At 48.8% G+C, this 24,970-nt stretch overlaps 1 protein-coding gene and 1 non-coding gene across 2 annotated transcripts; both read left to right on the forward strand.

Moving 5' to 3' along the window:
• The first annotated feature begins 1,340 nt into the window (after positions 1-1,340).
• Positions 1,341-1,447, forward strand: LOC131905352 (U6 spliceosomal RNA). The gene has a single exon (XR_009377884.1). It is a non-coding gene; the product is annotated as a U6 spliceosomal RNA (small nuclear RNA).
• Positions 1,448-6,092: 4,645 nt separating this feature from the next.
• On the forward strand, positions 6,093-22,012 carry Gdf6 (growth differentiation factor 6). The gene is made up of 2 exons (XM_059255649.1): positions 6,093-6,568; positions 21,063-22,012. Exons 1-2 carry the CDS (start codon positions 6,160-6,162, stop codon positions 22,010-22,012), a joined length of 1,359 nt encoding a protein of 452 aa, XP_059111632.1. The 5' UTR covers positions 6,093-6,159.
• The last annotated feature ends 2,958 nt before the right edge of the window (positions 22,013-24,970 follow it).

The following is a 24,970-nucleotide window of genomic DNA, read 5'->3' on the forward strand; positions in this document are numbered from 1 at the left end:
CCAAGTCCATCTCATCTGAATTCGCTGAATTACTTTGTCAAAAAGAAACTGTCAAGTATACAAACAAGAAATACACTAAGGCTGGGGTGGTGGCTCATACTAAAATCTCATCACTTGGAAGGCTGAGGCAGGAGGGTTGCTATGAGTTGGAGGTCAACCTGGGCTATATAGCAAGATTCTGTCTAAAAAGAGGGAGGGAGGGAGGGTAGAAAAGGGAGGGAGAAAGGAAGGGAGGGACGGAAGAAGATCACATCATGTTTATTATCCTATGCAAAAGAACTCTGGATTTAAAAAAAAAGAAATAGAATAATAAGACTGTATAAAGTGTGTAAAGCAAGGAGAATCAATGAGGCTCATGGCTTCCCAGCTTATGTAGAGATGTTTTATGGTTTGTTTTTTGCCCTTTCTCTTCCCTAAGATGAATACAGACTAGGCTTCCCTCCAGCTGCTCAGGACCCCACTGTACTTCATTTTGACCTGTCTCGGGGAATGCCACTCTCACTCTACACCAATAGCTTTTCTTTTTCTTAGGTTTTTTTAATTAAAAAATTTGGTGTGTACCTGTTCTTGTGGGTGAGATGTGCTTGTACAGCTCAGTTATCCACTGCAATCAATTGCTTTCTGAATTATTCGTGTGTGTGTGTGTGTGTGTGTGTGTGTGTGTGTGTGTGTGTGTGTGTATTCACATGTGTGTACACACTTGTGGGGAAGGGACCTCACACACTTGTGTGCTCATTCATGTGGAGTCCTCTACCATTCTCCATGTTACACTTTGAGACAATGTCTGCCGTTGAATCTAGAGCTTTACTCTATTGTAAAGTTTTTACTATGGTGCTGGGCATCAAACTCAGATCCTTCTGCTCATGTGGCAAGCATTTTACAGACAGAGCCATTTCCCTGGTCCTCATTTGCTATGCTTAAAGCAAATATTATTCTTTCTAAAAGATTTTTAATATGTATGTATAGGCCTGTGTGAGTTCATGTGCATCCTGTGTGCAGGAGCTCAACTGAGGAGGTCAGAGGGCATCAGATCCCCTGGAACTGGAGTGACAGGTAGCTGTGAGTCACCTGGATGACCTTGAACATACAAAGATCCACCTATGTAGACCAGGCTGGCCTTGAACATACAGTGATCCACCTGTGTAGACCAGGCTGGCTTGAACATACAGTGATCCACCTACGTAGACCAGGCTGGCCTTGAACATGCGGAGATCCACCTGCCTCTGTCTCTCAAGAGCTGGGAGTAAAGGCATGTACGACCCCACCTAGCCTTAGGAAGTGCTCTTAATTGCTGAACCATCTCTCGACTCCTTTTTACTTTTTTTAAGAGACCTTTTCTAGTGCTCACTTCGGCAGCACATATACTAAACTTGGAATGATACAGAGAAGATTAGCATGACCCCTGTGCAAGGATGACAGGCAAATTCATGAAGCGTTCCATTAAAAAAAAAAAGACCTTTTCTAAAAATGGGTTTTGATGAAAATGTCAAAAACATAGTAAAGCAGGAACGCTCAAGCTAAAGCAAACACAGGACACACCAGCTCTACCTGTTAACCCCAGTGCCTGGAGCTCCAGGAACACAAGGACATTGAGGTGTAAAGCCACAGCTATCCATAGTCATTTTGAATTACTTTCTTATAATCAAACTTACCCATATAAAATCTCATTTCTTGAGGGCCATTTCCAGTATTTACTCTTATTAGGTTGCCAGTTCATCAATTTATTCAGAAGTGTATGATAGTAAAACACAAATTCAGATCCTACCAGACAGTGTTTATATTTTAATCTTATCCTCATAGGACAGTGCCTCAAAGAAGTGATTCCATTCACATGACCCTGTAGGTATTTCCTGACACCTTCCAGGGGTGCATTTCCTGGGCCCCTTAAATGAGGGCTCCTTCCTACGGGGTTGGAGTTACACTATACTAACAGGTTAGACACTTTTTGAAAAGAAACAGCTTTTCAAATAATACTTCAAAATATTAAATAACTAAAGGGAAGGTGTGTTGGTTTGTTTTGAGTCAGAGTCTCATCATGTAGTCCTGGCTGGCTTGGAATTGCTACTAGACTAGGCTGGCCTCAAAGTCTCAGTCCCCTGCCTCTGCCTCCTTGACTGCTGGGATTAGAGGCTTTACCCACCTTCCCCATCCTCACTGAGAAAAGACTCTTTTTTTTTACTAAAGAGAAATTTTTCTCCCTGGTCCAATATAAAATAATCATTTAAAATTGTAAGAACACAAATTTAAGACGATAATAAATGTGGCAATTTTATTTGATTTTGATCTTGTATTTCTCTGTAGACATATCTATAGTCTATGAATGTTTGTTGCCAAATTTTACGTACACTTTAAGTGTGATTCCCCAATTCCTTTAAATAATTTCTTTGGAAGATGTTAATTGGGATTACTAGTCCTTGATCAAGCAGTTTTGTCTATGAGCAGTAATTCTCCCAGCATCCACAGGGGGGCAGGAGATACCGTGTCCCACAGATGTCTGTAGCTAGGTGTGTGTCTGCTGCTGATTCTGGTATGAAAACTATCAGAGCCAAGCTCCCACCAGACTCTCTCACGGCATGTCAAGAGATTCTCACTGTTTCAAAATGTTCCTCCCAGAAGAAAGTGCCAAAGAAGTGATTAGAGAATCTAAGACTAGGCTGGAAACTTAAAATTCCATAGCAGTATTTTAAAGACTCAGTGTGTAGTGTGGAAACCTAAAAGCAAATCTGGCGATAGTTTAGTTTGCTCCTTGTAGTTTTACCATCACAGCACACACACACACACACACACACACACACACACACACACACACACACACACACGGGGGGGGGGGGTGGCGGGAGGAGACTGGAGCAATGGCCTTAGTGAAGCCTTGTTAACACGGGGTGGATTTCTTTTTAAAGCATACTTAGAGGACGTTTTAACTATAGGAAATGCTGGCTTAGGAGTCTGAACGGCTTGACTCTTGGTTGTATTTCTGACTTGCTGGTGACCCCCAGTCCTCGGGTTGATTTGTCAGTGTGTTACTCACCTGTAAAATGATCACAATAGCCTTTTTGGCAAAGAGAACTTTCTTCACACAGATCCAAGGCTGGTAAAAGTGAGAGGAACATCTGCCCTGAGGTAATCCTGAAGACAGGAGCCCACCCACATTCCTTGTGGTCCCTGACTTTTGCCTTTCTACACGACCATCTAGTCAGTTGAAGGGCTGTAAGCCATAGACAATGGGACTGCTGGCTTGCACTGCCTTGTCTCCTGTTTACTGGTAACTCACAGCAGATAATTGCTGTGGGCAGAGTGAGTGGAGATGGAGGCTGCCTTTTCCAGCAGGAAATATGGCTACTGAACCAGAAGGATCTAAAACCACGACTCGTCATTAACAGACACTGTGGTACCAGAAGTGAAAATCACGACAACATAAAGTACGAATGTTCATTTCGAAGAGGGAAGGGATGCAGACAGACCACAGGAGGATGTCATCCACTCTCCTGGATGTCACTTCATGGTCAGTGTACAGGAGCAAGAGGCAGTGTTGGCCAACAGGCAGCACAAGCAGGGAAGCAGCCGGACATAGGGAGAGCAGGGAAGCAGCCGGACATAGGGAGAGCAGGGAAGCAACTGGACATAGGGAGAGCAGGGAAGCAGCCGGACATAGGGAGAGCAGGGAAGCAGCCGGACATAGGGAGAGCAGGGAAGCAGCCGGACATAGGGAGAGCAGGGAAGCAACTGGACATAGGGAGAGCAGGGAAGCAGCTGGACATAAGGAGAGCCGGACATAAGGAGAGGTGAGGACCCAGGGGTGACTGGTGGGTTTCCAAGAGAAATGGTGAGAAGCTGCCGAGGGGAAGAGAGAGGGAGGAGGGAGAGGCAGGTATTCTGAAGGGTATGGGTTTGCTATTAATGTTAGGTGCCCAGGGTGTCCTCTCTGGATGGCAGTACTCTGAGAAGAACATGTGCACCGAAAATGAAGGAGCGTGAGCAGAGAGGTCATTTTGTCAATGTAGATAAATATCTGCCAGGTATTATTTAAAATTCCCGTTCCTCTCCTTTCACATCCTTAAGCTGGTGAAACGACAATAAATCATCTAAATCCCAGAAAAAAAGAAGGACAGAACTAGAGGAAGCACCTTCAAGTCCAAGACAGGTCCTGGCTTGGCATTCAGGAGCTAACTAACCATAAGGGACATACAATGGGTGGGCGACCATGAGGAAAGCAGCCACACTCAGTAGCCTAGCAATTAAAGGTATAGACTCTGAAGCAGTGTGATCTTGGGCCTCAGTTTCCCTTCCTGTAAAACGGAGATAATACAGCCCTGGTCTCGGGCTCTTTATGAAGATTAAGTGAAAACTGTTTGCAAACTTCATAGAGCCATGCCTGACACAGAGTTCCCTGTGGGTATTTTGCTATATTGAGGCATGGAGGCAGATGTCCAGGGTGAGAGGCATGCCTCTGACCTTAAGGAAGTCAGAGTAAAGAGATAGGAAGAGCAAAACTGCCTCCCCTAGCGTGCTCTCGGGCCTTCAAGGTCCCAAAGAAGGAAAAAAAGGCAAGGGGCGGAGTGGAGAGCCCACAGAGAAACAGTCACCTCAGATCAAACCCGACAGCTTTCCAGCTGGACACAAGGCGTCAGAAGGGGTGATACCAGAGCCACTCCTGCCTGGGTCTATCCTCGGCTGAATGGCCTTGGAAAAGTCACTTCTCTCTGAGTCTTTTTCTTTCTTTCCTCTTTTTTAAATCCACGAAAGTGGGATGATTGCAGGAGGGCGCTTAAGGTTGGTGCTTGAGTACCCACCCCACCCCATAGAGGCTCTGGACAACTCCCGTCTGGAGTGCAGTCTGAGAGAATTCAACCCTTCACCGCCAAGTATAGCGGCGTCCAGGCTCCGGGAACCCGCGGGGCGGTGGGCGGGGAAGGCACTGGGAATCTGGGGACAGATAAAGGAAACTCGTGATGGGGCGAGGCTGGGCTGACAAGAAACAGATTGGGGTAGAGCTGCGAAGGGAGGGGTCTGGTTGGGGGGAGAGAAAGGTTAGGAAACAGAGAGTTGGGAGGACACCAGAAGAAGAAAAGCAGACAGAGGGGTGGCGGGGGGTGTGATAGGGGTGGAGAAGAAACTTGGGGAAGAAGGAAGTCCTGAAGACAACAGGAAAGAGGAAAGGGGAAGTTTGGGTGCAGAAGAGGGAGGCAAGCCCCCAAGGGGCCAGAGAAACCGGGGATCACACGAAAGAGAAATGAAGCAGCTGGAGCAAGCGCCAGAGGTTGGGGTCTCCGAGAGGAGAGGCTGGGGCCTGCAGGGGAGCGTAGCAGCTCTGAGCACCGGTCCAAACTCTGAAGACTGGTGGCCTTTGCCTGACCTCGAAGGTTGGGGATAGACGCTGGTCTTTGTGGAAAGCAGCATCCTACCGAGAGAATGGAGCTGTGTGGGGCTGGCCCCTGCGCGGCTTCCCCGGCTCAGGGCTGAGCCCTGAAGGAGTGCTAACGGCCCGCTAGGAGGGTGACCGGAGGGGAGAAGGTGCCACCACCGCGAGCCAACGCGCAGCCTGCAGCAGAAGCACTCTCTCCGAGCCATCTCTGGCCACCGCCTCTGCGGCTCCCCGGGTCCCCGGATTCCCGGGCCTCTGACTCCCAGGAAAGTGCGGGCAGCCAGCCGGCTTGAACGGTCGGCTGCGCAGCGCTGCGGAGGGTGGGCTTCCCCGCCTTTGCTAGCCTGCCCTTGGTGCTGCGTGCGGACTCTCGCTCCCCAGCCCGGGCGGACTCTCGCTCCCCAGCCCGGGGACAGCGGCGCTCGGTTCCCGCTCGCTCCGCCTGCGCTCCCGACTCTGCGGGGCGCTCCCAGCTCTCACCTCGCACGCCTCCCGCGGGGGCGCTGCGCCCCGCCGCTACCCCAGCCCACGGCCGCCCCCCACTCCACACCTCCTGCCCGCACTACCCGCCGCCCTCCTCCCCCCTCCCCGGCCGCTCCCCCACCCCCGCCTTGTCGAGGGGCGGGAGGGGGCGTGGCAGGGCCGGGGTTTGTGTAGCTGCTACCCGGCTCCCCGCACTCGGAGTCTGCAGGAGGAACGCGGCCCCCGCCGCTGTCCAGCTGCTCTGTGCCTTTCGCGCCCAGCGCCGCCGCCGCTGTCGCCGCCGTCTCTCCGGGAAACTCAGCCACTCGCTCGCCATGGACACTCCTAGGGTCCTGCTCTCGGCGATCTTCCTCATCAGCTTCCTCTGGGATTTGCCGGGTTTCCAACAGGCTTCCATCTCCTCGTCCTCCTCCACTGAACTGGACTCCACCAAGGACGCGCGGAGCCGCAAAGAAGGGAAGATGCCGCGGACTGCACAGGAGAGTGAGGAGGGCCGGACGCCCCAGGAGCACCAGCCGCGGCAGAGCGAACTCCGGCGGCGGCCGCCTGGACAGTCTCAGGGGCAGGAGCCTCCGGGCAGGGGCCCGCGCGTGGTACCCCACGAGTACATGCTGTCAATCTACAGGACTTACTCCATTGCCGAGAAGCTGGGCATCAATGCCAGCTTTTTCCAGTCTTCCAAGTCAGCTAATACGATCACTAGCTTTGTAGACAGAGGACTGGGTAAGTGGCAAAGAAAGCGCCCGACTCCTCCCGCTGGAGCGCCTCAGCCAGAGCGCTGCCCGGCTCCTGCAGGAGGTTGCTTTTGTGAATTCCCTTCCCATTCTGGACACCTCCCCCTTTTTCTTTTCTCAAGCCCAAAATTCTGAGTGCAGCTGCAGATTTTCTCCAGCCTGTAGTCCTCTCTACTCTCTTACTTTTCTTCCCTCCTTTTTCTTCTTTGTTTTCTCGTCTTTTGCCGAAAGCATCGTGGTAGTCACTGTTCTGGTAGCTGGAGGAGGAAGTGTAGCGAAAGAGAGGAGGCGGTCAAATAAAAGGTGGAGAACGTTAAGAGAAAGGACTGGGGGACCCTGTGGCCAAAGCTTGTGAGGGATGCTGACCCTAGAGCATCTGTGAGGGCGTTAGAAAGCCTGGAGCCTCCTGTCTCTCAAGGAAAAGCCGGCACGTGGTAGTCAGTCCGTCAAGGCAGCGAGTCTAGGATCAATGACAGGCAGTGCCTTGATCCAGCAGTCCTGTGGGTTCCTCTGCAGCCCTGCGCAGGGTGTGGGGGGATATTCTGGTACCGCCCCCCCCCCCCGATAGTTCTCAAGCCACAGTCCACAGGATGGGCTCAAACAGGGACCGCTGAAAGTGTGGGGTTCTTAAAGCACTACAGGAGTGTACACATCCACCTCAGACAGACAACGCTCTTCTCTCTGAGCATCTAGGGGACCCAACCCTCATGCTCTGTGCCAGACAGAATGCATGGGTCTGTGGGATTCCGAGCGTGCCCTCTGGCTCTCATCGCTGATGCAGGGCATGACCAAAGTCTTCTGATTAAACCTCAGATACTGGGGAAAGTTCCACCGGCTCCCAGAGAGGAAAAAAATTTCAGAAAAAGCAGGAAAGGGGGAGAGAAAAGGGAAGGGACGGTGGACAGAAAGGAGGGTACTGAGAAGGTGAGAGGCGCTAAGAGATTTAGGCAGCCAGTTGCTTCCCATACTCCCAGACTTAGCTTCGGTTGTTCCTAAACCTGCAGGTTCAGGTTCAGTGAAAGTATCCAGAAACCCAAAAGTCCCGGGATTGGGCAGAGGGAACTGCTCAGCTCCATCTACCCACCTTCATGGCTCTCACATTCTCGAACCTTTCCAGAGTAGGCTAATGTCCCCCTCGCCCACCTGCCCCGAGCCTTACTCCGTGTCCATCCACCAGCCTTCCCTCGAAGCTGCTTCCTTCTCAGCCTAGGTTCTGGCCCCGCCAGGTACGCAGCTGCAATCCGAGGTCAGCTGGGTTATGAGCTGCTGAAAGGTCTCGATGGCAAATTAACGCCGCCGTATTTTATGATGATTTTAGGAATAATAAAGTCACCTTTCTAAAAACACGTGGCTTCTTCGTATTGCTGCTACTAGGTCTTGGACCTGGGTACTACCGCGCAGCGCCAGCTCCTTATCTCGCTGCAGCGTTGCAGCGCGGTTCTCCCCCTGCAACTTCTCTGTTAACCTCCTAGTGCCTCTAAGACCATCGCCAAAGCAGAGGCGGTAGAAAGTCAGAGAACAGTGCTAAGGGAAGAAATCCGAGAGGCCTAAACTAGCAGGCAATTTGGTACTCTCTTCTTTTCCCGGGAAGTGACAAATTCTCCTCTCCTACCTCAGGCAGGCACCCTTAATGGTTCACACTACTCCCTGAGAGTTGGCACGGGACCAAGGGGCACTGTAGGCTGTTCCAAGGTATCTACAGATGACTTTGGAATTCCGGCAAGCATGGAAGGCTGTCTCTGGGGCCCCTAGACCTGCATAGACTCGAGCACTCAACAACCCTTGTTTGCCCTGTGACACCCAGACAACCTAGAGCCCATGCACGGTGCTGGGAGCCCCCAGGCTCCTTGAATACTGGATGGGGTCTGGGGAATGGAGGAACACTCTTCCCTAGCCACCCACGCTTGTGAGGCCAGCAGGATTGTGGATTTAACCTCAGAATGCGTTGGGCATAGGGCTGCTAGAGGTCCCGAATTCAGAGCACCAAGACCCTGGACCGTAGCTTCAAAGGCTCTGTCTCCTCCTCACCCTCTAAGTTCGAAGGAAACTATGAAGAAAGCGAGGACACTTGGAGGGCTGTGCTGCTTGTGGCAAGTCGTGCGGGTGTAAAGGAGCTGGGGGGGGGCAGAGAGGGACTGGAGGGGTGCGCGGAGGAGGGGCTAGATTGTTGGCTGCAGCCCCAGCTTGATAAAGGGAAAACCTCACTTTCCCTCTCCCTGATTTTGATTTGATGTGTCACCGGCGGTGACCTCGGGTTGGACCTTCCGGGGCTTGCTTAGCATTGGGCCCCTGATTGGAGTGTTACGACTCAGCGATCTAATTGAGGGTTCATGTCATAACACATCAAACGGTGTCTAGTCTCCCGTGATGGAAGGGACCCACTAACCGCGCATCCCCGGCTTCTGGAGAGGACTTCCGCCCCTCTCGCGCGGGGGTTCTTAACGTGCCAAACTCTTCAGCATCCCCTCCCCCAATCCCTGAGTGGGTAGGCAAAAAAAGAAAAGGGCCAGCCAGGAGAGGAGCGGGTCGTACTAACTTGGCGCCTTGCCTAGGGGAAGTTTAAATCGCCACAGAGTGGTAGGTTGGGATCGGAGGAGCCAGGGTCCCTCTAGGGGAGGAGTCTCGAAGTCGATTCACAAGCTCCAAGAGACTCACACAGAATTCGTTAAAGATCTTGCTCACCTGAGAACTTAAGAGTTATACCTGAAGCTGGTGTTTGAGATTGGAGGGCAGTAACAGAGCCCGCGCCAAGTGAGGAAAGAGAGCAGAGAGCGGTGGTTCCACAGAAACAGCGTGGCCTTCTACCCTGAGAGCGGCTCCCCGTTCCTGGAGTCCCCAAGGAGGCCTTACTGCAAGCTTTGAAAATGCCCTGGAAGGGTAAATAACAATAGCCAAGATAGAGTGACCTTTTATTGTGGGCCAAGTACCGTGCTAAAAGCTATGCCATGAATGAGCTCACTTAATTCTCGGCTACTGCTGCTGCATTGCTTTAGAGGTGAATTAAGGAAGACAGGGAAATTTAGTTGCTCAAGGTCACACAACTGATGAGAGATGAGATTCTAGACACAATACTAAAGCAGGACACTGTACTGACAGGGTAAGGACAAGGGGCTTTCTAAGAACTGTGGTGAGATGCAGAAGGAAAAAATAAATAAAAGATTTTGTTTTTTGGCTTAATGTTTTTCTGTGGCCCTTAAAGATCCAATTAGTAGTTCTTATGGAACTTTGGATGCAAGGATCTGTATACGTATCATGCCTGGCTTCCTCTTGTGTTTGTTTAGTAGAAGTGCTAACTACTTTATGGATGATCTTTTAACATGCTTTCATGTCGTACTTCAAAAATTATTTTAGAGAAGTAGAGAAGAGAAAGTGTGTCTGTGCACTGGTGGGGAGCTGAGAACACAGGATCAGAATGAACCAGGTTAGACATCATGGTATCATAAAGATCAGTAGTTCCGAATCCCTAGACTCCCAGCCCTGGGGTATGGGCAAGGCAGACAATTAGAACTTAGGAGGGAAGGTGGAGAAAAGGCAAAAAGGAGAGACTGACAGACAGACAGACAGACAGACAGACACACACACACACACACACACACACACACACACACACACGGGGGGGGGGAGGGGAATGGAGGGAGGGAGGGGGAGAGAGAGAGAAAGAGAGAGAGAGAGAGAGAGAGAGAGAGAGAGAGAGAGAGAAAGAGAGAGAGAGGGATCCTGCCTTGCAATTTACTTCTAAGTGCCAAAGTAGAAGAGAAAAAAGAAAAAAGAAAAAAAAAAAAAAAAAACGCTCGAGGATTCAAAGAGGAGGGAAAGGCAGAAATTGAGTCTAAGAATACTTCTGTGGGCCAGGTTTCCCAGAGACTTTGAATTAAGAACAGTTGCTAGTGTTGTGCTGCTGTTATGAGCCCGTTTACAGAAACAAGACTGCAAAGAACAGATAACACCACAGAGGAGAGGGAAGTATCTTTAGGGGCTGGGTAGCCTTATAGGTGAGTCCAGGCGAGTCTGCTTCTGGTTGCTTACTAGTTCGTCTGGTTATCTTCAGTTCAAAGATTACAAGGAGGCAGCGGTGTGCTAGGCACAGACTTGGGGGGGGGCATTCTAGAGCTGCGGAGATTCCTGCTATTGAAGTTTGCCGCCGGTTCCATCCTGTTGATGCAGAGCAGTGGGTTTCTGCGTGGAGTCATCCACACAGCAGCACTAGCACTTTTGCCTGGACCCTGTTGTCGTTGGCAAACGGAAAATGAAATATAAGCAGGGAAGTATTTTAATGGGGATGGAGGGAATTCGCAACTGTTAATTATTTGGTGACCTTGTATTCGATTTGTTTGAGTCCCTTATAAAAACACTAATTCATACCAGACGGCCAAGTGAGGAAGCTGGGCAGAAGGTTCCAATCTAGGCTTTATTTCCCCGGAAAGAGAGAACAGCCTTGGAAAGGGCTTGCTAAGCGTGCAAGTGTGTGTCTGAGGGGTGCCAGCAGAGGACTGGGCATCGGCTGGCTGGCTTTGTGGTTCAGGCTGAAGGATCTTCCATAGCTGGGTTAACCAGAGGCTCTGGGGAAAGTCCCGGGGGAAGACAAGGAAGTTTTAAGCTCCAAAGTTTGTCTTACTCTTATGGTTGTAATGATTCAGGTACATTTAAGGCCACAAGCTAACCTATAGGCTTGTAGCTCAATTCTGTTACTGTCTCCATGTGCTTAAAGGCCACCAAAAGGGAAAAGCAAGATGCTAAAAAACCTAGAATCTGTGGGACCAGAGTGCAGGTTGCCAGAGGATTCTGGGCCAGAAAGGCTTATCTGAGGACATCAAAGGTTATCCCCCTCTGGAGGCTGGAGGCTTTGGGGCTTTTCCCAGGGTGCAATGGCTGGTGGGGGAGGGGAAGGGAAACGTGCTCAAACACCTCCTTCATCTCTGCCATTAAAAAAAAAATTATCTGAGCCATGGACCCTATAGGTTTTTGAATTGTCTTTTTCCTAAATGAATCAGAACCCCAAAAACATCCTTTCTGACCAGAGCACCTGTCCCTGGATCCTCTGGGAACTAAGAACACTGGTCTTGTATCAAAAGGAACTTTAGTGTAACCTGTTTCCCCCACCAGGAGTTCTGGGGTGCTAGCACACCTCATCCATAGACAGATGCCTTCTAGGGGCAATGTGGTTTTTTGGGGGTAGGGGTGATGATAGAAATATGGCAGATACAGGAAGTTTTGCTTCCTGACAGACTGCCGCTTGTATCAACTGACCTTGGACAATCCAACCATAACTCCTGGGTGCTTTCAAGTACGATAAAAGGTATTAGTTCGATCACCCCTTCGCTATTGAATAACCTGGCACCAACTACTGTTTTGTGGGATCAAGGACAAGAATGCTGTGAAGTCTTTTGGGTATGGAAAGCAGGAGTGAGGACCCATTGCAGGGATCCTTTGACACACCCAGTCTAAACCCTGTATGTTTTTGAAGTTCAATTTGGGTTAAATGCTGTCTTCTGACTACTGGAATTAAATAGGTTCCAGTTGCTCTAATGGGTCCCAGGGTCACATTCTATTTTCAGGTACACCCATTGGTACTGCTCAGGGTGGAGAGTAGGTCCACTTTCTGTTAAGGGACTACAGGAGCTTTAAAGACGACTGGATACTGTCTGGTGGAGAGAAGCTCTGGGCTGTGCAGTTAGAGCCTGGCATCTGCATCTGGGCAAGGCTTAAGGATCAGAGTGGGCAGTACAAGAACAGAGAAAGGCTGGTCTGTGGCAACAGTTGGTGCCCCCTGAGAATGAGGAGGAAGGCAGAAGGCAGGAACAGGGCAAGAATAAGCAGTGTTCATGTTTGGTCTCTAAGGGAGATGAATAGTCCAGCTGCTGCCCACTTCCCAGTATACCTGAGCTTGTAAGCTCCTTGGGGAGGAAGCCTGAAAAAAAAAAAAACCCGACTGTGGCCTGCAGCTGACGCTAGGAATCTCATTTTGCTACAAATTTGAAAGTTTGAGCAAGATTAGCAACTTGAGTAATTTCTTCTTCAGAGACAGCACCTCAGAGAATATTAAGGAAGCTTCTCCAAAGCAGGAGGCTTAGGTACTGGGAATGCGAAAGTCTGCCCACCATCCTGTGCATTCTTCGAACCTTGGCCTTCACCTACAGCTACAGGGTCAGTTGGAAAGAGAAACTGAATAAAACATCCACTTATCTTTCTCTTTTTGAGCCTAAACCTGGGTCAAGTTCCAGATTCTACCAGGAATGCAAGCCCCAGGACCTCTTACCAGGAGATGTGTTGCTTCCACTGGGCTTTTGTAGATTCACTCCCTCACAGGCAGGAAAAGCCTGCTCCACCGAATCAACTCAGCCCTGGTCCTCAGGAAAGAGGTGCACCTTGGGTCTCTGTGGCACTGGCTGTTCCCACTGTTTGCAAAAGAGGGGTGGAAGCTGGGAGAGCTGGCTGGAAACCCATTTGGTTTTGATCTGCTGTATGTGGTTAAATTAAGATTTGAGCTGCTATGGTTGGGAGCCCAGGGTAAGATACTGGTGAAAAGACAAAAGCCAGGGCAAGTTTCCTTGACTTTGGTTAGTCAAGTCTGTGACCAAAAGAGATTTTAACAACTTAGCTCCAAAGTGTATGTTTCATCTGTCAAGACAAAACCAGGCTTCTGTTGGCTGTGCTCAATACTCAGAAAAGAGCTGTTTTTTTGCCATTCTTACCTGCCCAGAAATTAGCAGGACTGAGTTTGGAGTTACTACATTTTAAGACTGGGCTGAGGATCAGTGGCTCAGTTTCAGTCCGGTGAGAGAAGGCTCCCCTCCTGAGCTTCACTGTTTCCCACTGAAACCGATCTTGGTACCAGCATTGGGAGTTCTCTGCAGGATCCAGGCAGGTGACCAGACCATTAACCAAGGAGTCTACCAGACCTAGGTTTATGTGAAAAGAAAAGCATAGATCCACCATGCAAAATCAGAGAATTTGTGAATGGTTCCCAGAGCGTTCTGGGGGTTGGAAGGGACAAAAAAGCTGAAAAACGGGCAAGTTGTCAGTGAAGACATCAAGGAGGTGAAGAGACTGAGAAGATGGGCCAGTTAGAGTGTGAGCAGTAGCTCCCTCCGACAGAGCCGCCCAGGTGGTCTTACTATTGACAGACGCTGCATACCACCCTGAGTGCTGCAACCCCGGAGTCCATTTCTATGCCTCCTTCCCTCAACATGGGAGTAGTTTTGTTTGTTTGTTTGTTTGTTTTTAGGTACACACAGGGAGTGTCCTTACCTTACTACCTATGACCGGTTCTGCAGACAGATTACACCCGACAAAATGTACCAGAGAGAGGAAAGTGCAGGTTCCTCAGGGCTGCATTTGCCCAGCCAGGTAGTTATGGACTAATGCACAGCCTAACCCTGCCTTGCTGCCTGTTAAAGAACGGCTCAGGCATTAATGAGGTTGGAATGGAGGGCACTGGTCATTTGGCACTGAGGACGAGAAGGTGTTGTAAGTGACGTGAAAAGGTAGAGGATGGTCACTACGATGCATTCAAGGCCGCTGTCTCACAAGCCTTGTCATTAGAACTCATGGCAGGGGAAGAAATTCCTCTTGTTGCCCAACAATGTTTCTCCTCCACTCCTAGAAATCATGTGGAAAGAGCTGGACCATGGTTCTTCAAGGAGGCTGAGAGGATGATAAATACATCTCTTCCTGTCAAAATGTAGGCCACTGCAGGTTCCCATGTGCCATGTGATGCCCTAGGTGTGTTGACTCTGAGCTTGCCAATGATCCTGCCAGATCTATAGGTGATTCTTCCACTTTGTAGTTGAGGCATATGAGGCTGGTCAGTCATGTGATCAAAACACTAATTCACAGATAAGGACTGAAATAAACTGCCTTTCAGACTCTAAATGGTCACACGCATCCCCATCATCAGTAGTAACTGACGTTTGTATAACATCTTCAGAGGTTTCTCACATCTTGTGTCTGTCCGTGGCCCTATGGGCTGCCATTATTATGTCCACTTTGTAGAAGAGAAACAAAGTTTTTTTGTATATTGTCTTCCGAAAGTCGTGGTGGTGGTAATCTCTCAGCTGTACTGCTTAGGAGAGGGATGGTTCTTGGAGAGCAATGTTTCCCCCTCCTTCCCAGTATGAGCAGTGAGGAAGAGCTGGAATCTTCTCAGGGTTTTCACCGTGCACAGAGGTCAAGGGTTGTGTTTAAGGCGGTGACATAGGTACAGGAGCTGAGCTTCCAGCTTCGCCATTCACTGTGAAGCTCCCTGGGGTTTGATTTGTAACAATCCTTTTCTCAGAGGTGAACTTAGAAAAGTCACTTTATTATTATTTTACTGTACAGAATAACGGGCTTGCAGTGACGTCTTCATATCTGTACTACTGCACTTTCCTCAGACTTGTCCCCTTGTCCTGTATTTCCAACTCGCCTGTCCCTTCCATACATGCAGTCCTCTTTCTGTCTCATGCCTCAGATACATCTTTATAAATTCCAGAAATGGAGGAAACATGGAATATTTATCTTCTTCTCCTGGCATTACCTTTTCCTGCTTAAGGCTTTTCCTCACAGGTGGGTTTTTAAAATACATTTTTAAAATTTTTAGTTGACATAATATTTACATATATTTATGAATGTGAAATCTTAACTTACATATGTACATGCAACACACACACACACACACACACACACACACACACACACCTCACAATGTGTAACCATCAGCTCACAGATGGCTATGAAGATTACAAAAGCTGAGGATTGAGATTGTGCCCAGCACATAGTAAGTACTACACTAATGTCTGCTATTATAACCATTGTTGTTCTGGGTGGTCTACAATAGTTCAAGTGAGAACATGCACAAGATCTGTGTCGGTTGCTCCCAAAATATTTTCTTTTTTCTTCTTTTTTTCTTCCTTCCTCCCTTCCTTTCTTTCTTTCTTTCTTTCTTTCTTTCTTTCTTTCTTTCTTTCTTTCTTTCTTTCTTTCTTTTGGTATGAGTGCTCTGTCTGCATGTATATCTGCAAGAGGGTATCAGATCCTGTTATAGATGGTTGTGAGGCACCATATGGTTGCCGGGAAGTGAACTCAGGACCTCTGGAAGAGCAGCCAGTGCTCTTAACCTCTGAGCCATCTCTCCAGCCCCCAAGACATTTTCTTAATGGGAATGTTTAGCGAAGGGCCAGAGTTTGCAAGGGTGAGATGTCAGCTGCCAAGGAGGCAACTGTATCACAGGGCACAGTAACTAGGCCAAGCACAGACCGCCCCACAGGCCTTCGCACACCATAGGGAGGGACTTCCTGAGTACACCCTGACACTTCAGGTTGGTGCTGAATCTCAGACCCTCAGAAGTGACTCCAGACACATCTGTGAAGTCTGAGCTTGGACATTTTCCATTTAATAAAGAAAAGGGTGACCCATCCCGGGGAAACTGAAGCCGAGTCAAGTGTTGATCACATTGAGGCCCAAAAATGAATGGTGGCAGGCTTCCCCTCCCTCTCTTTCCACTGCACAAATAAGGCCCATGTAGAGGGCTGTGTCCTAAGAGCTGGAGGCTTCTCTTGGACCTAGCGTGATCTGTTACCAGTTGCAAGATGTTAAGCTAAGTCTTGGTGTTCTGAAGTTGGTTCCCTGTAACTGAATAGAACAGTGGAGTAGAGTTTGAATACTTGGTGAAGGGGCCTGAGAGATGCCATCAAATTTATGAGTTCTGTGAGCCTTGCACAAAGGCAGTGTCCAGTTAACACCCAAAACTACTTCCAGGTCTGCAATAAGCTGGAGGCCAGGAAAGGGGCTTAGTCCAAAGAGTACTGGAGTGTTCTTTGCAGAGATGGATTATTGATTATCTGTGCACCCCAAGACCTAATCCTACTTAGGGTGTGTGAGTGGGAAAGGCCACATAATCTGAGCTTTCTGAGCTGTAGACTAACTACAGGTTCTATGCCTCTGCAAGACACAGGAGACATGGCCAGGCCATGGAGGAGGTTGCTGGAGTCTGACCAACATCCATCCAGAGTCTCAGTTAATTTAAAGAATGAGAAACCAATCAATGTGTGAAGGGCCTGCTGGACCTTTGAGAATCACACATACACTCTTGGTTCTGGTCACTGAAAAAAACAAATCCAATTTGAATCCTCAAGAGGAACCTAAGCTGTATAAGATTCCAGTGATGTCTTGGGAAAACACAGTTCTGGTCCCTTCCTCTCTGCAAGTTTTTAGAGGGCTGGCTGGGAGGCAACCCCTTAGGGAGAAGTAACTTGAGGGTACCGAGGAATGTGCTGCCTTGTATACCAAGCTTAGGCTGCCTGTGGTCTCTATGGCCCCATCTTTTCCTCTCCATTTTAGCATTTGCCTCTAGAGTCCTTCATCCATTTACTGTGCCTACCTTAGCCTTGGGCTCTTGTCTTTCTAAGAAGTCCGTTCCTATAATTGCTCCCCATCATTCTTTTTAAATTATAAGCCCCGTTTTTTATATTTATTCTGACTGAGATACATCTTTTGACCAATATCCTCCTATTTTAATTTTTAAAACTTCTGTACTAGGAGCTATTGATGATGTAATCATAGTACCCCCCTACCTAGGGGAAGGTAGGCAGGTGGAGAATTCCACTCCAGCCTGGACTACATAGGATACTTTTTCATAAACAGTTAGACAAACAAACAAAACCCCAAACACCCCACATGGGAAACATCAGTATGAGGTTTGCCTGTGTTATTGAATTATTGTATTATTGCCAGTTTGCTACGTGTGAAGGATTTTCTTCAGTTACATCTGACTCCTCTTCTTCTTCCTCCTCTTTTCTACTCATGTTACAGGGAAAAATGAAAAAGAAATCCTGCAGTTGTATCTTGAAAGATTTGTGAGTCCAATACTCAAGAACATGGAGTTAACTGAAGTGGGAGCTGAGCTGTTACAGATTAGTTTGATGAAGTGTCCTGTGGTGAATTACTGACCATTTTCCAATTTAGAGACTAAAGCAGAGAACTCATTTTTAGGAGAGAAAGTGCCATAGATTTAGAAACCAATAGTGCACATTTATACATGGAATGGAATTATATGATGACATCACCTGTATTTATATAAGATTTACTAGGGGATGAGGAGTGTGCAAGGCAGTGCAAAGGACAAGCTTCCTGGCCACAGGTGACTCATGGCAGCTGGGCCAGGCTTTGGGTTGCCAGGTCAGTTGGTAAAGTGTTTGTAGAGTAACTGTGCATGGTGGTCTCTACATTCCAGACCTACGGTATGCCTCTTCTTGACTACGTCTTTGCTGCATAGGGTTCCAAAGCAGGTTCAAACATGTGGGGAATGTGGACTGGAGGGGATCTGTAGAGAGCAGCTACGTTCTTGAGTCCTCTGCTTAGGAGTCAGAGAGAGGCTCTGGAGACTTGTTGAGAAGGCATGTGGATGAAATTATCAAAAGAATATGAGAGTGGTTATATGAACTAGAAGGATTCGAGAGAGATGGCATGGTCTAGTGGCAGTGCCTTGGATCCCGACCTACAATTGGGTGCTTTGCTCTGTCTCTACTGCAGTGATTCTTCTCCCCACACAATGGGAAATCCAATCCCTACCTATATCAGTGGTTCTCAGAGTGAGTCCCTGAGCCATCATCAGGATCAGCATCATCTGGATGTTTCTAGAAAGGCAGCCCCAAGCCTCTGAAGCCTGAGATGATGTTTGTCTCTAACAAGTTCCAGTGAAATATTCATAATGCTAGGTTATTTTTTGTTTTGTTTTGTTTTGGTATTTGGTATTTGGTGTGTGTGTGTGTGTGTGTGTGTGTGTGTGTGTGTGTGTGTGTGTGTTATTAACAGTCACTGACCTAGACTGAGCTCCAGGTCCTGGACCCAGAATTCTGGTCCTTACCCAGTTCGATGGTCCAGGCAGCTTCTTTCCCAGCATTCTCAAGAGAGGCTCACACCTCTCATGTGTGTGTTTGCCTGGGATGTGTGACTTGTGAACTGGGGTGACTGTAAGTATCCAGGTAGGACCCTTCCAATCTGAGGTAGACTAGTACAAGAAGAAAGGGGAACAGATAGAGACTGAAGGCCATATTTGCAGTCCTTCTTAAGTCTTAGAATAGTCTTTGTAGGATAGTTTTGTAAGGGAGGTCTCCAGACAACTCAAGGTTGAAGCATCTTCAGAATCTTCAGGTCTCTACAGATGCCCATCTCAGTTTGACTTAACTGTACAGACTAACCATTTATTAGCTTACTCTTAAAAACAAAAAAAAAATAAGGGAAGCAAAAGAAGGATGATTTCTCCATGTTGCAGGAGAGGTAAAGAAATGAGTCATTATTCTTTGTAACTGCCTGTATTCTCTAGTCAGCAACCAGGTATATCAAACTATGACAACAGAGATGGAAATCATTTCCCAAGGGAGGCCAGGATTTATTCCCAACAAACTCTACGAATGCAGTTTTGTCTGTACCCCCTCCCTTTAGCCCCTAACCACTCATGGTTGCTTCCAGAATTCCATATTTGGCCCCTAGTGCTGAGGCAATGGGACTCATGGCTAAACACTCAAGGTTCGGAACTAAGTAGATTTAAACGTTGCCCCCCCCCCCGACTTCACCACTTATTTTAGATAATTAGTTCCCCCAGGTCTTGATTTTCCCACCATAGAAATGGGAACAGTACTTACCTACCCCGTCAAATTGTGCATGGGAAGTAAGGTTAGAACGGTATCAGCCCTCACAACACTCAGCTGTGCAGCGTGTGTCTGCAGTATGTCTTCCTCATCACAGCCTGGATGAGGAGAGAGGCAGGAGAGTGAAGCCTAGGGTGACAAATACAAAGATCTGGGTAGTGGCTAAGCACCCTTGTCAGACACAGCTTTCTACGAAGGAAGAGAAAGTGTGCTAACTCCCCACTGGTTGGTTTGAAGGTCTTGGCTTCCATAAATCAACTTCCTGAAGCAGCTTTCCCCTTCTCATCCCTCTAACCCCTCTCAGAACTCGTTCTCAGGTGGAGGCCTGTGCCGCAGAGGCAGGGGGCCAGCAGTTAGCCCAGAGTGCTGGCTGGGTGTGGCTGGGGTTCCAGAGCCAGCATCCTTGGGTTATATGTCCCCAGGCTACATCTGGACAGGCAGTGAGGGCTGGACTGGACCGGGTCATACTTTTTCTATTGAAATTGATGCAAACTTTACTAGCTTCTGGGGAGAGCAGAGGGCTTTGGGGATTCTTGTAATGCTGGGTTGTAAACATTCTGTGGGAAGGCAGCCCAGGAGAATCTGCTTAGCTTTCCGCCTTGCACATTGAAGTGATGTTGGCTGCATGCACAAATGTGTCAGAAAGGGAGTCTAATTTTCCCTTCCTCCTAAAGAATTTGCCTTGGAATTTAAAGTCTGCCAGTCTGTGTGTGTCACAAATATCTTTTTCTTACTTGTAACCAAAGAATGAATCTTTGGGATTCATTGCAAAACAGAGTATCAGATTGGATGGTGGGGCAAGGGGTGGGACATGCCACGCCTGTGACTAGGTATCCCTGGCTGAGGGTTTCTCTTTCCAGGAATGCCTGTTTCCCTTGTGCTGAAGAGCTCAGTGGGTGTAAGTCCCGCGGGCTAGTTCATCGCTTGGTCTCCACTTCTGACAACTGTGTCACTCTTTCATCTGTTGGAAGGAGGGAGGAAGACTGGAAAAGAGAGGAGTATACAGCAACCCTTCATTCAGTCTGCATCATGCTGGGCCTAAAATGTCCCAGCAACCCTGTGTGGGGGGTAGCAACACGACCCCGGACTAGTGGGTTTATAGAATGGCTGTACCTATAAATCACGTTGGAGTCTAAAGGAAAGAGGTTCACAGTAAGCACACAAACGCTTCATGCTCAGGTCCTGTTCTTAGATACCTAATCAATTAGATAAGCAGACTCTGTCACTTTAGAGGCAAATTGAAAATCACTGTTCTACAAGGTTCTCACCTATTGACCTGCATATACTCTAGGTCACCCATGGCCCTGGGTCTGGGGTAAGCAAGGTCTTGCTATTGTCTTTGCTTCTATGGGCTGGTGAAAGGGTGTCTGGTGGTTGGGGAAGAAAGACCTCATCACAAATATAGATGGGAAAATTGTAGATAGTAAGCCAAGGTCCCCAGACAGTGGCCCAGGGAGGCTGCTTTGGATCAGGGTGGTCTGGGATGGCCACTTGGAAGAGGTAACATCTGAGGCAGTACTGATGAGATCCCGTGGACAGAAGTGCTGGGGAAGCGCAGGCCAGGCTTGCGACCACAATAGCATCTTAGTGGTTACACACCCTGTTGAGGGGTCCTAGGGACAGGAGTACAGACTTCTGTACCAGGCAGCAGCTGAGCTGAAGAAGGGGTCCTCTCTGGTGGGGTTCCTCCCCACGCAGTGTATGGTCCAGGCGGTGAGCCTGGGGGTGGTTGGGCGGCCGAACTGGACTCCCTGGCTGCCTGCCCCCTCCTTCCCACTTCCTCTTGGGGACTGCTGAAGAGCACCGGGCTGATCTCTCGGTAAGTGAAACTGACTGTAATTATTTTTTATCTCGCAGACGATCTCTCGCACACTCCTCTCCGGAGACAGAAGTATTTGTTTGATGTGTCCACACTCTCAGACAAAGAAGAGCTGGTGGGCGCAGAGCTGAGGCTTTATCGCCAGGCGTCCCCAGTACCCTGGGGGCCACCGGCCCGACCGCTGCACGTGCAGCTCTTCCCCTGTCTGTCCCCACTGCTGCTGGACTCCAGGACCCTGGATCTTCAGGGGCCAACCCAGGCCGGCTGGGAAGTCTTCGACGTGTGGCAGGGCCTGCGCCCTCAGCCATGGAAGCAGCTGTGCTTGGAGTTGCGGGCAGCCTGGGGAGAGCTGGACGCCGGGGACACCGAGGCACGAGCAAGGGGTTCCCAGCAGCCACCGCCCCTGGACCTGCGGAGTCTGGGCTTCGGCCGGAGGGTGCGGCCGCCCCAAGAGCGCGCCCTGCTCGTCGTGTTCACCAGATCCCAGCGCAAGAACCTGTTCGCGGAGATGCGCGAGCAGCTGGGCTCTGCGGAGGCTGCGGGAGCCGAGGGGTCATGGCCAGCGCCGTCGGGCGCCCCAGACGCCGGGCCGTGGCTGCCCTCGCCCGGCCGCCGGCGGCGACGCACCGCCTTCGCCAGCCGCCACGGCAAGCGACACGGCAAGAAGTCCAGGCTGCGCTGCAGCAGAAAGCCCCTGCACGTGAATTTCAAGGAGTTAGGCTGGGACGACTGGATTATCGCTCCCCTGGAGTACGAGGCCTATCACTGCGAGGGCGTGTGCGACTTCCCGCTGCGTTCGCACCTGGAGCCCACCAACCATGCCATCATCCAGACGCTGATGAACTCCATGGACCCGGGCTCCACCCCGCCCAGCTGCTGCGTCCCTACCAAATTGACTCCCATCAGCATCCTGTACATCGACGCGGGCAATAATGTGGTCTACAAGCAGTACGAGGACATGGTGGTGGAGTCCTGCGGCTGCAGGTAGCGGTGCCGCCCGCTGCCTGGGCCAGGGACCGTGGAGGGAGGCCTGACTGCGGAGAGACGGAGAGGCGGAGCAGGAGCTGGCCTGGAAAAGGCCACAAGTGGGGGGCAGCATGAAAGTGGGCGCAGTGGGAGAGGAGGCAGGCCAGCCCTCCCAGAATCTTCCACTCGCCGACCCAGAAGCAGCTAAGGGTTGCCTGGCCACCCTGGAAAGACTAGACAAGGATTCTTTCTTTTCTTTTCTTTAATATGTGGCTTTGGGTTTTGTGTCTCCTTGGTTTTGATAGGAGATGGAAGGAGGGGAGATGCGTATCTGTTCACAAGTGTTTCGTGGGCTGGGGAGGGGGAAGGAAAACGTGAGAGAAAGAGCCCATCACTTTTGTTCACATCTCAGACTGGTTGGTTCTTCCTATGTAAGAAAGTAGGGTCTTTGGGCCTTTCCAGTCACGTCATAGCTGACGCCCTTGGCTTCTGCACAGGAAGTATTAGGGGAGTTGGCTAAAAGAATACGGGAGTCGGGAGGGGTCTTGCCCTTAGAGAAGCTTGAGAGACGGGGGCCCAAGCTGCCTCCTCCTCTCTTTTGTGCATTCCCATGAATTTATCGGCTCCGTGCTGGCCTCAACCAGCACAGGGAACTGGGAGTTGCCACCGCTGTGGACTCAGGTCTCCGGATGCCTTTACGGTTGCTGGTGGGGAAAGGAGTCGGTATGGATGGAATGACAGGAATTAGTCCCTGTGGAACCCCGTGAAGGATAATGAGAAACCGCAAGGCCTAGCTCTGACCGGGTGACAGGGAGGTGCAGTACCCAAGGCTGCAAGTAGCCCACCCCAAAGATCTTTGTCATTCATGTCTGTTTTTCATTGATTTCTTTAAACAGAATTTGTCAAAAATTCCGGCACCTCCTTCTAAGGCAAAGATTTTTTTTTTTTAATGGCGAGAGTGGGAACTCTATAATTAAGGTAAGAAGGAAAGAGGAGGAGGGAAGGACCTAAAAAGTGGAAGCGCTCCTCAGGAGGGGAGATGATAGCCCCTCAGGAGGATGGAGATAAAGGGCCAGGCCCCAAGCAGGGAAAGGATGAAAGGGCCAGGAGCCTCTGCCTCTGAAGTTTCTAAAAAATTAAGACCCCTCCCCTCTTTCTGACATTCCTGAGAGATTAACAGCCAGCAATAGCCCAGGGCTCCCCCTAGAGAAATGTTTTAGATTGTAATTACCAGTTAGGTGGTGTTTTTTTAAACGTAGTAATGAGATACTGTGAAGAGTCAAGTGTTACATTGAGCTTGGGGTGGAAACTGGGGTACAGGCAGCAAGGAAAGAAACCAGAAGGAGCAGGAGAAAGCACACAGGGAAATACCTGTTCCTAGGTGGTCAAGACCTCATCCTTCCCCCAGTCTGGACCAGGATTCTTTTCAAACATTACCCATGCAGAGGCCCTTTGAGAAGTAAGCTTCCTCAGCCTTGTTGTGGAATAGTTTAAACGGAGAAAGGTGTGTTAATGTTTGCAGAATGTTTTGGGGGGTACCCTGACTGGTTTGTCCTCTCCCTGTCTAAATCTGTTGCTTGTCTGGTTCAGAGATCTACAGACTGCCAAGGAAAGGGTGGAAATGCTAATGCATGGTAATATAAAATGGTAAGCGAGAAAAGACAAGACTTGTCCAGGAGAAATAACTTAAATGCACATTTGCTTTGGATGCACTGTTGTTCTGTTGAGGCTGTATATATTTGTTTATTTAAGATGACTGAAAGTGCAAAGAGAAAACATGCAATCATCTTAATGTACAAAACGTTATATGCACTCAAATGTTATAATTTCTAATATTTTTAAAGTTTATATTTGAGTTGTACAAAGTTAAGCATTAATCAGATATTTCATTCTTTCATAATATTATCGTTTTCTTAAATATTATTACAAAAATTTGAGTCTGTCTAATGGGGAGTTTTTTTTTTTAAATTGTCTACCTCACTATAATACAAATTTTGACAACACTAAAGCTATGAGAGGTCGATTGATATTCAAAACATTATATGGTATATTTTCTTGGATGATATAGAATCTGGTTAATACCATCTTATTAAACTCATTTTCCCCTTAATAATTCAGCCTGGTTTATGTGGATCTATAGAAATCATTTTCTAAAGGAATTATTGCCCACAGTGTTGTGTTCCAGTACCAGACTATTTGAAGATACTATTATTTTAAAGGCCACTATCATGAGCATTGTTTTTCTTCAACACTGTTCAATAACTGTTGGAAAGATTTTTTTCATTCACAAAATTAAAGCCAAATCCCGGCCCACTGTTAACACTGTTGATAACTCTGTGTCCCATCACATGGTCTCCAGAATTGAACCCAGGACTTCCTGCAGGCTAAGTATGTGCTCTACAGCCAGCTGCATCTCTGGGCCCTGCTCAGCTCCTTTAATTACTGATTATTGCTCACATCTATGATTTATCACAGGCAGTGCATACAATGCGTTTTTTTCTTTGTTTGCTATACATTGGGAAACTCTTGTATAAGTTCAAGTCTGAGAATTCACCATACGTCAGACACAGGGCTGTTGAACCCATGTTAACCCAAACCACTCAGAAACCCTACCAAGTAGGTATCACTGTAAACTCTTTATAGAAGAGTAATTGAGGTGCAGAGAACTTAAGAAGCCTGCCTTGATCATCCAGTCAAGCCAGGGCTGTTAAACACAGTCTTCTGGACTATAGAACCAAGGAGTACTTGTCTACTGGTTCCATATGCCTGTGTGAGAATCTGTAGTTACCACAGTATTAAAGGATCGCCAGCTAGTGGGTGGAGCAGAACCTGCCACGAGGACCAGCAGCAATGCTTGCAATCTTGCAGCATGTCACCCCAACTGGTTTGTACAGCTCAGACAAAGGCCGCTGGAGAATGATGAAGAGGTCGCACAGCTCAGAGTTGCTGGCTCCGGACTGTCCAGAAGGAGGGGCTGTTG

This window comes from Peromyscus eremicus, chromosome 2 (assembly GCF_949786415.1).
Source record: "Peromyscus eremicus chromosome 2, PerEre_H2_v1, whole genome shotgun sequence".
NCBI classification, from domain to species: Eukaryota; Metazoa; Chordata; class Mammalia; order Rodentia; family Cricetidae; genus Peromyscus; species Peromyscus eremicus.